This window comes from Leptodactylus fuscus, chromosome 1, assembly GCF_031893055.1.
Source record: "Leptodactylus fuscus isolate aLepFus1 chromosome 1, aLepFus1.hap2, whole genome shotgun sequence".
Classification (NCBI taxonomy): Eukaryota; Metazoa; Chordata; class Amphibia; order Anura; family Leptodactylidae; genus Leptodactylus; species Leptodactylus fuscus.
Genome location: NC_134265.1, coordinates 150,480,820 through 150,494,852, shown reverse-complemented (window position 1 = coordinate 150,494,852; position 14,033 = coordinate 150,480,820). Strand labels below are relative to the sequence as shown.

The following is a 14,033-nucleotide window of genomic DNA, read 5'->3' as shown; positions in this document are numbered from 1 at the left end:
TTTAGGGACATAAGAATTTACAGGATGGATTCTGTTATTCTCTAAGCCCTACAATTTATCTTAGTGAGGAGCATTTGGTCAGAGGTCACAACTGCATTTATATAGGGGTGATTGTTCAGTGATGCTGCGTACAAGCCCCTGTTGTTCTGAGCAGTTTTTTTTACATTGGGGACAGGAGTAACCAGCGCTTGAACCACTCCCTTTCACCCTGTACAAGTGTGACCCTACATTTCTTGACCATATCTCTAATATCTTTAGTAGACGTCTACAATGCAATTTTATAGTTATTAAAAGTTAAGTTGTATATCTTGCTTTCCACACACCAATTCACTGTGAATTTATTTATTTAAATGGTGAATGACTTGCTGTTTGTTTGTAATGTCACTATATTGTGTTAGATATTTAAAATTCACAGACATACCATGATCAAATCTGAATAGAACAATACATAAAATACCCAAATGTTAGAACATTCTTTATTGTTTATCAAACCTTAGTTTGCTTTATTCGCACAAACAAAAAAATAATACAGATCTTGGCTTGCTATGCAATAAGAAAAAAATGAAGGGAACAAAAAAGAAATAGTTATTATTTTCAGGGACATTTGGTGCTTTTAGTGGTTTTCTTTCTCTGTACCATTTGCATTGAGAGCTTCATCCTGCATTCACAATTAGGCAAGTTTATTGCTTGATTTTTAGTATTTACTTACAGGTTCTTTATTATTCTAGTTTATTAATATCAAAACTCATTCAGTATTTCTACCTTTGAAATTTGACCCTAAAACAATACATAAATGTAGAGCTTGCTATGGCACAAAGCTAGAGAAGAACCTGCAAACAAACAACATGAGAGCTGTCTGGTGAGGAATGAAGATAATCTGAGAATTTCACCGGCAGCAGGCAACAAGCTAAATCTCTACTTCGACAGCTCCAGTAGAGGAGTACTACCTGAAGTAGGGCAGATGACAGAGTTGGGCTGGGCAAAAAATAACCAAAATTGAAAATGAGCTCTATTAATAGCTGCAAACTCACTCTCATTGATTATTACAATCATTTTCCAACCATGCCATCCCGTCTCAAACTGCCATTGGCCAAAGGAAATGCCATTGAGGGTACGTTCACTCATAGGAATTTGTTGCAGATTTTGTTGCAGATTCTGCTCCTGAATCCGTGGCAGATTCTTCTACAAATATGCTTCCCATTGTTTTCTATAGGAACAGAGATTGCAGCAGGACACTGAAAAAATAAGTGTCCTGCTCGTTCTTGCTGCAGCACAAGACTCTCTTAAAGGAATTTCTCTTCAATTTCCACCATGTGATAATAGTCTATGTGTATGCTATCGAATCAGGATTTTTGATATGTGTAAACCAAAATTCAACAGCATGGCATGGAATATAAATAGGGAGGGGGTGGTATATAAAAATTGGAATGTCCTATAATAGTAGTTACATAGTAGTAGGGTTGAGCGACCGTGTTCGGAAAAGATTGGATTCCGATCGGCGATCGAGAAAATTTCACGATCGCGATCGGAATTCCGAACACGATCTTTTTAGGTGGGATCGAGATTGGTACTATTTCCCACAATGCTTTGCTTAGCCTTCACACTGAGTATACGCTCCGCTCATTCTGAGTGGAGTGTATACTCAGTGTGAAGGCTCCGCTGCGGTTCCATAGGAATGAATGGAAGCAGCCGACACAAAGCCTTAACCCCCTGCGCGCCAGCTGCCTCCATTCATTCTAATGGAAGACTAAACTAACATCTCTAGAAGAAGAACCCAGGAGCAGCCATCTCTGCAGGTAAGTGGACACCAGGGGGGACTAAGTAGCCAGAGGATTTAAAAAAAAATCTTCTGGCTACTTAGTGATTCACTACACAGCGTGGATTCTAACAATTAAAGCGTTCAATTGTTAGATTCCATGCTGTATAGTGAATAGGATAGCTTTTAAAATCCGATCTCCGATTAATAAAAAAAATCCCATTGACTTGCATTGGGATCGGAATTGGGATCGAGATCGGGTTTGAATGAAAAATGATAGGAAATTGGATTTTAAAATCGATCCTGAAACTTCAAGATCGCCTCAACCCTACATAGTAGATGAGGTTGGATAAAGACATTAGTCCATCAAGTCCAACCTATAACCCTACAATCCCTACAGTGTTGATCCAGGGGAAGGCAAAAAAACCTATGAGGTTCATGCCAATTGCCCCATTTCAGGGGAAAAAATTCCTTCCCGACTCCAATCTGGCAGTCAGTATAAAAACCCTGGCACAACGTGTCCTTAAAATCTAGAGTCCATAACGTGTTATATTTTTCTCTTCAAGGAAGACATCCAGGCCCACTTTGAACTTGTTCAGTGAATCCGCCATCACCACTTCCTGGGGCAGAGAGTTCCAGAGCCTCGCTGTACTTACTGTGAAGAATCCCCTTCTATGTTTCTGGTGAAACCTTCTCTCCTCCAGACATAGAGGATGTCCTCTTATCACTGTCACTGGCCTAGGAGTAAAAAGATCATTAGAAAGTCCTTTGCATTGTCCCTTCATGTATTTGTACATTTTTATTAGATCTCCCCAAGGAATAGCCAAGGAGTAATATCAGAATGTGTCAACTGTCGATGCAGACTCCTAGGTTTTTGTAGATTTCGATTTCCTTGCCCTCAGTCTTTAGCAGGTGCACTGTCTGGGGCTTCCTGTTGAATCTTAAGATAATTTATTTTATTATTGCTGCATTTAGTAGGAGACATTTTTGCTTGTGCCTGGCAAAAGCATGTTAGCATGATCTGTAAAAAGAAATAGCTGACTGTACTTACTGAGGAAACTGCACTCCTTCAATGTATATAAGAAAATGCTACAACTGTTCTATCACACTGTACTAGCGAGTACAATTTTCTTTGCTGTCATCTGTTGAGGAAGCGCTATTAAGGGACAGGAGAAATCTATTCAACATGGAGCGTGGCAGTCTGAATAAGAAAGCCATTAAGACCTCCATGCTGGACCTGATACTAAGAGATGTTATGAAAACAAATCAAGAATGATTCAATCTCCAGTGAACTAAAGTCTACTGAGGCCTACTGACCTACCATTATAACAGTCCCATACGACCATCACTCTCCATAGCACCCCACGGCCCCCAACATCAATGTATTGTGTATTGTTCTTCTGTTATGACTGTTCTGTATTGATCTCAGTTGCCATCATGACAAACCAATTTTCTCCCCAGGATAAGAACAGTTCTATTCTATTCTAAACCTACGTTGCTGCTCTTCATGCTCTTCATTACAAACAACATATCGTTATAGACATTCCCATCTAGAATATACCTGTACATAATAAATCCACAGTACAAGAAACACAAACATTGTAAAAGAATAAAAATATGCCCTCCCCTTTTGCTGACTTTCTATTCCATCTATATCCACTTGGAATATGTGGTCAATCTGAGCTTGCTTTCATCTTCATATGCTTCATATAAAGTTTAATTTCTTTATGTGAAAACTGTTTCCTCTACAGACAATGCTCTCTGGGAAAAAGTATGTGTATAGTTCTTCTCCAGGAGGAAGAAAATTGTCTGGCTAATGCCACCTATAGTCTGGGGCCCCACATGGCGTAAACGTCGCGTTCTACAGTCATTAGAGAATCCCATTCATACACTGCGGAAAAATCTGCAATTTCCAAAAATATTGCAACATGCCGATTATACCTACGGGGAACGCTGGTGGTTTCCCTGTAGGTATAATTGAAGCAGACAGTCCGCAATGGAAAACTCTGTGGACTTTCTGTGAAAAGACCTGCAGGAAAAAATGCAATGTGCTGCCACCATGGGTTTTCCCACAACGCTTTTTTGCTGCTGCCTACTACAAGGGGCTTTAGCCTTAGCTACAATTTAAATCAATGTGTGTCCTATTAAAGAGCCTTGAAACATGACTATGGATTTGAACCAAAAGTGAATCCCTACTCCCAGCAGGCTCCTTCACAAGGAAAAACAGTACACCTGAGAGTTACATCAAAGTCCTTTCACCCAGTCTGCCAGTGCCCAGTATAGATCTGTATGGATGTAACACATATCGATGGGCAGTTACTGTAATCAAGACAGTGGCAAAATGGTCACTTAGTGAAGCTTTCTACTATGGCCAATTTGCTGCTGTGTCCAACCTGTCTTGTCCCAAGTGGCAGGTCAGGCACCACCCACTGCAAGTCACCTGGAGTCTTCTACCAATGGAGAAAGGACACACTTGACACTTAGCTAATCGATGTGGTTCCTCTTTACTGTAGCAGATGTTTTGTGATACAGCAGTTCTTCAAGAAGGTTGGTAAACATAGTGGAGAGGAAAAGTAACCATGCAGGTATCCAGGCCATGGCGACATAAAACACATTTCCTGCTGGAGGGACCAACTACCAGCACAGAACCCATACTCCTGCCTAAGGATATCTTATTAGAAGTGTGCCAATTCTCTTTTCTGGCAAGCTATTCACTCGACTCCTCTAATTCACTCAAACTCTCAAGATGATTCCCTTGCAAATTGCTCTCTAACAGCGAGGTATTCTACTGCTCCTATAAGACATGGGCCCTTAAATAATAAATCATTTCCCGCTGTGAGAAGCCTGGACAACACCTGACATGAGTGAGTTAGACCATGGGCAAGTAATGAACAGCTTCTCCTGAGATGAAACCCATGAACACAACTTAATTCTGCCGTTCTATGTATCAGTGTTCAGTGTAAACTAGGGCAATTGCTTACGTGGTACAAATGTTTGTACTTTAGAGGAGTTGTCCATGCATTAGAGCAACCTATAGGGGATCAGGAGGGTGTCAAATGAAATTCATACTTACCTGTCCCCAGTCCTGTTCAGACTTGTGTCTGGGCCTCATTGCGGTAACTCCTGTGCCTTAAGTGTCCACTAACACCAATCGGTGGCCTCAGCAGTTGCTGGAGATAGACTAGTGACTTCATTCATATACATCATTGGTTATTTACCACCACATAAGGTACAGGACTTACAAAAACGAGGCCCCGGTACATGCTTGAACACATATTAGCAACAAAGCCCCTGAGACAGGTGAATATACATTTTTTTTTCTCTTACACCTCCCCCAACCTTCCACAGACCTTCCAGACCAAATTCCTCACCATTTTCCTCCGTGTGAATAGACCCTAAAGGTTCTACAAATACAGCAAGCTTTCAAGGGGTAATTTTCCACGCTGAAAAAAAGCCTCCGATTGATTTCAATGGGTTCTGCTAGCTTTTTTTTCCACTAGCGGAATTTTCCTCTAGAATGGACCCTTAGGGTTTATTAATAGTTTGTGAATGGACCCTTGGGGTTTATCAATGGTTTGTGAATGGACCCTTAGACTGGCCTTACACGGTCGTAGTTTTGCACCGCAAATGGTCCACAATTGCGGGTTCAAAATTGCGAACCATTTACGGTCCCATAGTTTTCTATGAGGCCTCTTACACGACCGTAGATTTTGTCAGTGGTGTGGCGCGCTGCAACCGTGGTCCAGACAGTATACCGCATGTCTGTAATGGCCGCGCTTTTACGGCACGGAGGGTCCAATAGAAGTCTATGGGCGCGTGCATTTTTGTGGAAATACACTGAACATACATCAGTGTATATCCGCAATTGCGGATGTCAACATGTGTGTTTTGTGGGGTGTTTTGTTTTTTGCGGATCCACATAATACTGATACACACGGAACGTTGCGGATGCACTTTGCGGATGTTGCGGAATTAATTTTTAAAGTGAAATTTGTGTTGCGGATCCGCAAATTGTCGTGTAAGACCAGCCTTAGGGTTTATTAACATGCTGCCAATGTCTGTGGCTGTCCTATTGAAAGGACTGTGCTCGCTGCTGGTTGGAATGTGCTTGGAACTGATTTCAGTTGGAAAAGTTTCTCTGACTTATCTGCAGCATGTAAACATGGTCTAAGGAAACTGTGCTGGAGATATCACATAGACAGATTACACATGAAAAAAGATTTCGAAAGAAAAGAATACACAGAGCAGAGAAGTATTATTTACAATGGTCAACTGACTGATGTCTGCCAAAAAGGGGGTTGTGTTTGATTTTAATCTGTGTATGACCGAGTGAGGCAGAAAAAAACAGCACTTTGGTGTGAGGTTTCGTTTTGATGAATTGAAGGAATTTATTTTTTTCACTTTTCTCCGTTATTTTGATTGAAATAAATTAATGGCGTGAAAGAAAAAGAATTCCATCCACCATCGGCTTTAACTTCTAAATATATGCCTGTGAAATCATGTATCTGCTGATCTTTTTACTTCCATTAAATTATTCCATGAGAGAAAATTTCAGTAGATAGAATAGGTCACAGCTGCGATCTGAGATACACGCCTCATCTCTAAAACATATAACTGGGAATGAAACAGTCGACCCCAAAATAAGCCAGTCCTGTTATAAGAAGATGGGTCATACCTCCTTTAATACAGTTTTAATCTGCCATATCTAAATGTATGCTACCTATTAGTTGGCTAAGACTGGGCAAGCATTTTAGAATAGGATAGAAAATTTTGATATCATTGGGAAATTGGTTATGCCAAAATTTTTGCCTAATTTAAGCCACACCCCATTTTCCAGCAAACCAGTACCCCTTTCTTAAAAAGTCATACCTGGAAAACTCGGAAAAATGTGAAAATTGTACACGTAAAATTAAAATGAAAGGGTTTGTATTCATTAAAAAACAAAAGTCCCCAAAATATTTCCATGCGAGTTGTGTATACACATATACTGTACTATTCTTTCATATACCTTTTTCCTGATCCCTTCATTCTTGCGATTTAAAGGGGTCTTCCCATCTAAGTGCATCAGCATGCTGCCTACAGAGTCTGCTTCTCACTTCCTGTATTTTTCTCCCCTCTCCTCCCTCTGGCTGGGGGACACAGAACACTTATGCTGATCTTGTACAGAAGGGACTCAGTGTTATCTGTGTTTACAGCTTTATCAACTAACTGCAATTAGCTGAATGGATTGTCCTGCAAGAGCAGTGAATAAGTGACGTCACTTGTCCTATAGGTCCGTGGTTATAGCAACGCTGTGTAAACAATAGGAGGAATACATTTACATATCAGGCAAACAAAGAAGAATTTCTAAAGCAATATATTTAGGAAAAGTCTTCAATTTACATAAGCTACCAGTATAGATAGGATCCTTGAGATGGAACAACTCTTTTAAGAAGGAAGCAATGTGTTCTCCCATGAGCCATTCTGTCTAACACACATGTTCCTGCTCCTCACATTGCAGCAGCAACACGATGAGGGAGGCAATGGCTAAGATAGAAATGCGCATGCACAACCTCTTAGTCATAGAATTACTACAGGAATGTACAGGAGCAACAGCGCCATAGACAACTAATGAGCGCAGGATCAGGTTCTTGTGTGGAAAATGCATTTAAATGGGCAGGGCAATTTAAAAAATGAACATATGTCAGTATAAATTAAATTTAATTAACAAAAGTAGCTTTTACCTGGGTGTAATGTGTTAAAAAAGCTACCGTTATTATGTCAAAAATGCAATAGAATGGAACAACTTGCAGCTAGTTAGAGGTGTCCAAGAGGTCTCAGTTTCAACCATACGCATAAGCTAAGGTGCCCACGAAAGTAGAACCCCTCTGTAGTATAGGCTGTGGTTGACCTGAGTAGCTTCAGCAAATTTGAATTTTTTGGGTTTTCACTTTTTCCTCCCCTTTTCTGAAAGCTAGAACTTTTGTATTTTTCTGTACACATTGCTGTGTAAGTTCTTGCTTTCTTTAGGACAAAATGTACTTTAAAGTGACACTATTTAATATTCCATATCACATCATGTGACATCTGGTGTCCTTTCCTTATGCCGCTGATTTGTCTCAGCGGTCTCATGCGATGGGGACTTCCACCAAAACAAAACCCCAGAGCAGCTGGACCAGACTGCCATGGAAGACACCAGAGCACCATGGATAGGTGAGTATATATATATATATATATATATATATATATATATATATATATATTTTTTATTTTTTTTTTAAGTCCTCTCCATAACCTCTGCCGACATTATGACATACATGTACATAATGTATATATTTATGGTTTTGTTGTAAGTGGTAGGATGGTGGTGGTTTGAGGGAGTTGGGGCCAACGTTGAAATTTTTATCTTTAGCTGCACTTCTTTCCAGTCTAGCATAGAAACAGAGTTAGACCCCCATGCTGTTAATTCTCACAAGCGGATAATGTGAAAGCACAAACCTGAGCATGCCATTGTGTTCATTCAGTCTAACAAGATTTAGGGGTTACAAATATAGGCTATTAAAAAATGGGGACACCATTTTTTATTTTTTTCCGACTCAGGCAGGCTAGGTTTACCCCTGTAAATGCAGCATTTTGGAAAAAGCAATGCAATGGAACAAATAATTATTATGCAGAGCTGGGGCAAATGACCTATAATGTTACACTTAATACAACATTTTTCGCTGAATTTGCAAATAATCTTAATGTGTTTACAGCTCCCACACAGATTCATTTTCATAGTAAACCAGTGTAGCCTGATCCTGTTGTCATATTTCTATCTGTTCCCTAGTGCTTGCTATTCTAATGCATATAAACAAAAACTAGGGGACAGATGGAATGGAAAATGACTGCATGATCAGACTACAGAGAGAATGCTTATGTTCCATTATCACGGATTACTCAAAAACAGAGGAAAGAGGGCATCCGACTAAGGGTACACCACCTCCATTTATACAGTATAAGTATTATGGCAAGGACCACCGCCATACAAATGATGTGGATAAACATGGAGCACTTTTTGTCATGTAATGAAGGTTAGGACAGATTTTGACCTCAAATGCCTCCCAAACATGTCACTTTTAATTGCAGATTTTAAATTTATGGTTCAAATAAATATCATTGGCTATTACTCTGGTGCCATATGTAAAATTTAACCTTTTAGTGATGTAAAAACTGCAGCTTTTAACAGTCCCAGTTCTAGGAAATCCCATCCACACATTGCAGAAAAATTCTGCAGAGCTGAAATGCTGCGATTTCCAAAACCATTGCATATTTGGAAATCGCAGCATGTCAATTATATTTATATAAACACCAGCGGTTTCCCTATAGGTGTAATTGGTGTAATTAAAGCACAAAGTCCAGAAAGGAAAACTCTATGGAATTTCTGTGAAAAGCAATGTGGGAAGACCGAAGTCCTGTGTTCCAGGACTCCTAACTAGAGATGAGCGAGTAGTATTCAATCGAGTAGGTATTCGATCGAATACTACGGTATTTGAAATACTCATACTCGATCGAGTACCACTCGCTATTCGAATGGAAAAATTAGATGCAGAACCAGCGTTGATTGGCTTAATGCTATACAGTCTGCCAATCAACTCTGGTTCTTCTCCTACCTTTAGAAGTCTTCTCCGCGCAGCGTCCCCGTGGCGTCTTCTGGCTTTAAATTCACTCTGCCAGGCATCAGGCCTGGGCAGAGCCTACTGCGCATGCCCGCGCTACAAGAAAATGGCTGCTTTGACTGTAAGCGACCATTTTCTTGTAGTGCGGGCATGCGTAGTCGATGCCTGGCAGAGTGAATTCAGAGCCGGAAGATGCCGCGGGGACGCTGCACAGAGAAGACTTCTCGGAGAATCCAGCCCGACCCTCACTCGTGGACTTTCAATTTGATCGAATGTTGCCTACCCCTGAAACGAGAATTTTTCCCCCATAGAGTATAATAGGGTTCGATATGCGATATTAACTTTATTTTAAGCTTGCCACAATTATGAAACATCAATTGTTTATATTGTTTGTTATTTTTTACTTCTTTTGCACGATAAAACGTTTGGGGTTTTTTCAGAAAATAATTTTAACCTTTTTGTTTTTATTCAAAACCCAAAGCAGTTTTATTTTTCTTTCAATGTGCCTGTGTGTATCATACAGGGCAAATAATGTATTCACTTTATTTTATGGGAGTGGTGATACCAATCATGTATATTTTTTCATTATCAAGGGGAAACAATTGTTTGTTTTTACTTTTACTGTAAAACCTCTTACCCCCCTCCCTGCTCTGTGCTGAACTATGTACATATAGTTAATGCTCAGCGCCATAATGGTACGGCGCTGTAATCCACGGGCATAGAAGCTGTCCCTGCGGCATTACTTCCTGCTCTCGGCAGTGTTACTCAGGTGGGGGCCAGGAGACGGAAGATGCTCTGACTCCAGCAAATTAACCCCCTGAAGGATTGCCCCTCCTGGATGATCACGGGTTCCAAGGGGTTGCCGTGGAAGTTAGGAGGCCAAGCCATGGCTGCCTATGCATAGCTTCTATAGGAACTAATGTGCAATATTCTGCAATATTATATTGCATATTTCTGCACAAAACAGTTGGGAGATTTTTAATGAAGACAATTTGCAATGTTATTTCATGTTTCATTTTATATGCATAGTATTAAGTGGTTGTAATGGTAGATGAATGAGAAATAGTGCTGTCATTATTGTATCATATTGTAAAGTAAGAAAGGTGATCATCAATATATTTCTGTAGCTAATAAAACATTTTTGTGTCAGTAATGTACTCCACGTTGATCATATAGTTTTGTTTGCACACCTTTGTATAGTGATTGTATGATTTATATTTTTTTCATAGATCGAGTTGCACAAAATATCATAAAGTCCCATCTGGAAACATGTCAGTACACAGTGGACGAGCTTCATCAGTTAGCTTGGCAGACTCATTCTTATGAAGAAATTAAAGTATACCAGAGCAAGGTATAGTATAGTATATATATATATATATCTGTAATATCTAAACACTCAACATAATGTATCAATATATTGCAAAAAAGTATATATAAATGTGCTTATGTGATGTATGTATAACACCGCCAGCCTATTATTTATTATTTACTCAATACACGACATCAGTAAAAGTTGCCATGGTGAATTGCACTATTCCTGACAGTTATGTCAGTTGTAAAATATCAAGGCCCATAAGGGTTTCTGAGAAATATCCAGAATCAAAACCCACTGAAAATGTCACATTGTATCTATGTACATTTGAGTGACCAGCATCCATCGCATCAGTTTATTCACGTTTACAGAGCTCTAATAGATCAGGTTATAAATATGTGGGGGAAAGTCTGTCTCTTATCCTTAACTGGCAGAGAGGCGAAATTTCATTTCATATATTTGTTTACTGTGTTTATCAGAGGTCTGTTTACTGAAAATAGCCTGCAAAAAGTAACAGCCCTCACCTAAAATATGGTATGTGGACAAAAAATTCCGATCTAAAAAATGGGTAACAGTCACCTCCCCATCCCAAAAAACCTAAAAACATCAGGATTAAATTTTATGATGGAACCAGGGACCAGATTGTGTATATATAAGCAATTACATGTTCTTCCTCTATGGTATGAATGCCTTGCATTAGCCTTAGTTCACACGGGAGTTCTTTGGGTCAGGATTTTGACGCGTAATCCACGTCAAAAAACCGCCTCCCATTCACTTTAATGGGAGCCGGTCATTTCTTTTTTCCGCCAGCGGGAAAAACTGGAAGCGATCTGACCTTTCTTCAGGAGGATCCACCTCGTGACACCTCCCGACTAGGCCCATTCATTTGGGCATAATCCAGAATGGAATCCCGCGACTAGTCAGCCATGGCTAGCCATTTTTTAGACTGGATTCTGAAGTGGCCTCCGCCTCAAAATCCGATTCAAAAAACTCTCATGTGTTCCCGTGTCAATCTGGCCTTAAGGAGTTTAGAAAATACACTATGTGATCAAAAATATCCGGACACCTGGCTGAAAATGACTTACAAGTTTGTGACGCCCTCCATTGGTAATGCTGGAATTCAATATGGTGTTGGCCCACCCTTAGCCTTGATGACAGCTTCCACTCTTGCAGGCATACGTTCAATCAGGTGCTGGAAGGTTTCTTGGGGAATGGCAGCCCATTCTTCACAGAGTGCTGTACTGAGGAGAGGTATCGATGTAGGTCGGTGAGGCCTGGCACGTAGTCGGCGTTCCAAAACATCCCAAAGGTGTTCTATAGGATTCAGAGTCAGGACTCTGTGCAGGCCAGTCCATTACAGAGATGTTATTGTCATGTAACCACTCCGCCACAGGCCGTGCAGTATAAAAAGGTGCTCGATCGTGTTGAAAGATGCAATCGCCATCCCCGAATTGCTCTTCAACAGTGGGAAGCCCGAAGGTGTTTAAAACATCAATGTAGGCCTGTGCTGTGATAGTGCCACGCAAAACAACAAGGGGTGCAATCCCCCTCCATGAAAAACACGACCACACCATAACACCACCACCTCCGAATTTTACTATTGGCACTACACACGCTAGCAGACAACGTTCACCGGGCATTCGCCATACCCACACCCTGCCATCAGATCGCCACACTGTGTACCGTGATTGGTCACACCACACAATGTTTTTCCACTGGTCAATCGTCCAATGTTTACACTCCTTACACCAAGCGAGGCGTCGTTTGGCATTGACCTGCGTGATGTGTGGCACCCAATCACCTGACCAAGTTCGAAATCCGTAAGTTCTGCGGAGTGAACCATTCTGCTCTCTCATGATGTCTAATGTCTACTGAGGTCGTTGACATGGAGTACCTGGCAGTAGGTGGCAGCACAATGCACCTAATATGAAAAACGTATGTTTTTGGGGGTGTCTGGATACTTTTGATCACATAGTATATACAGTCCTATGAAAAAGTTTGGGCACCCCTATTAATCTTATTCATTTTTAGTTCTAAATATTTTGGTATTTGCAACAGCCATTTCAGTTTGATATATCTAATAACTGATGGACACAGTAATATTTCAGGATTGAAATGAGGTTTATTGTACTAACAGAAAATGCGCAATATGCATTAAACCAAAATTTGACCGGTGCAAAAGTATGGGCACCTCAACAGAAAAGTGACATTAATATTTAGTACATCCTCCTTTTGCAAAGATAACAGCCTCTAGTCGCTTCCTGTAGCTTTTAATCAGTTCCTGGATCCTGGATAAAGGTATTTTGGACAAACAATTCAAGTTCAGTTAAGTTAGATGGTCGCCGAGCATGGACAGCCCGCTTCAAATCATCCCACAGATGTTCAATGATATTCAGGTCTGGGGACTGGGATGGCCATTCCAGAACATTGTAATTGTTCCTCTGCATGAATGCCTGAGTTGATTTGGAGCAGTGTTTTGGATCATTGTCTTGCTGAAATATCCATACCCGGCGTAACTTCAACTTCGTCACTGATTCTTGAACATTATTCTCAAGAATCTGCTGATACTGAGTGGAATCCATGCGACCCTCAACTTTAACAAGATTCCCGATGCCGGCATTGGCCACACAGCCCCAAAGCATGATGGAACCTCCACCAAATTTTACAGTGGGTAGCATGTGTTTTTCTTGGAATGCTGTTTCTTTTTGGACGCCATGCATAACGCCTTTTTTTATAACCAAACAACTCAATTTTTGTTTCCAAAATGAAGCTGCCTTGTCCAAATGTGCTTTTTCATACCTCAGGCAACTCTATTTGTGGCGTACGTGCAGAAACGGCTTCTTTCTCATCACTCTCCCATACAGCTTCTATTTGTGCAAAGTGCGCTGTATAGTTGACCATTGCACAGTGACACCATCTGCAGCAAGATGATGCTGCAGCTCTTTGGAGGTGGTCTGTGGATTGTCCTTGACTGTTCTCACCATTCTTCTTCTCTGCCTTTCTGATATTTTTCTTGGCCTGCCACTTCTGGGCTTAACAAGAACTGTCCCTGTGGTCTTCCATTTCCTTACTATGTTCCTCACAGTGGAAACTGACAGGTTAAATCTCTGAGACAACGTTTTGTATCCTTCCCCTGAACAACTATGTTGAACAATCTTTGTTTTCAGATCATTTGAGAGCGGGCTGTCCATGTTCGGCGACCATCAAACTTAACTGAACTTGAATTGTTTGTCCAAAATACCTTTATCCAGGATCCAGGAACTGATTAAAAGCTACAGGAAGCGACTAGAGGCTGTTATCTTTGCAAAAGGAGGATGTACTAAATATT

The 14,033-nt window shown here is 40.6% G+C and overlaps 1 protein-coding gene across 3 annotated transcripts in view; it reads left to right on the top strand.

The window, feature by feature from the left end:
- RORB (RAR related orphan receptor B) overlaps positions 1 to 14,033 on the top strand; it is a 173,029-nt gene that overhangs the window by 141,848 nt on the left and 17,148 nt on the right. For all 3 annotated transcript variants that reach the window (XM_075279051.1, XM_075279055.1, XM_075279061.1), the window contains exon 5: positions 10,623 to 10,744. In XM_075279051.1, coding sequence (XP_075135152.1) covers positions 10,623 to 10,744 — 122 coding nt within the window. The remainder of the gene's footprint in view (positions 1 to 10,622; positions 10,745 to 14,033) is intronic.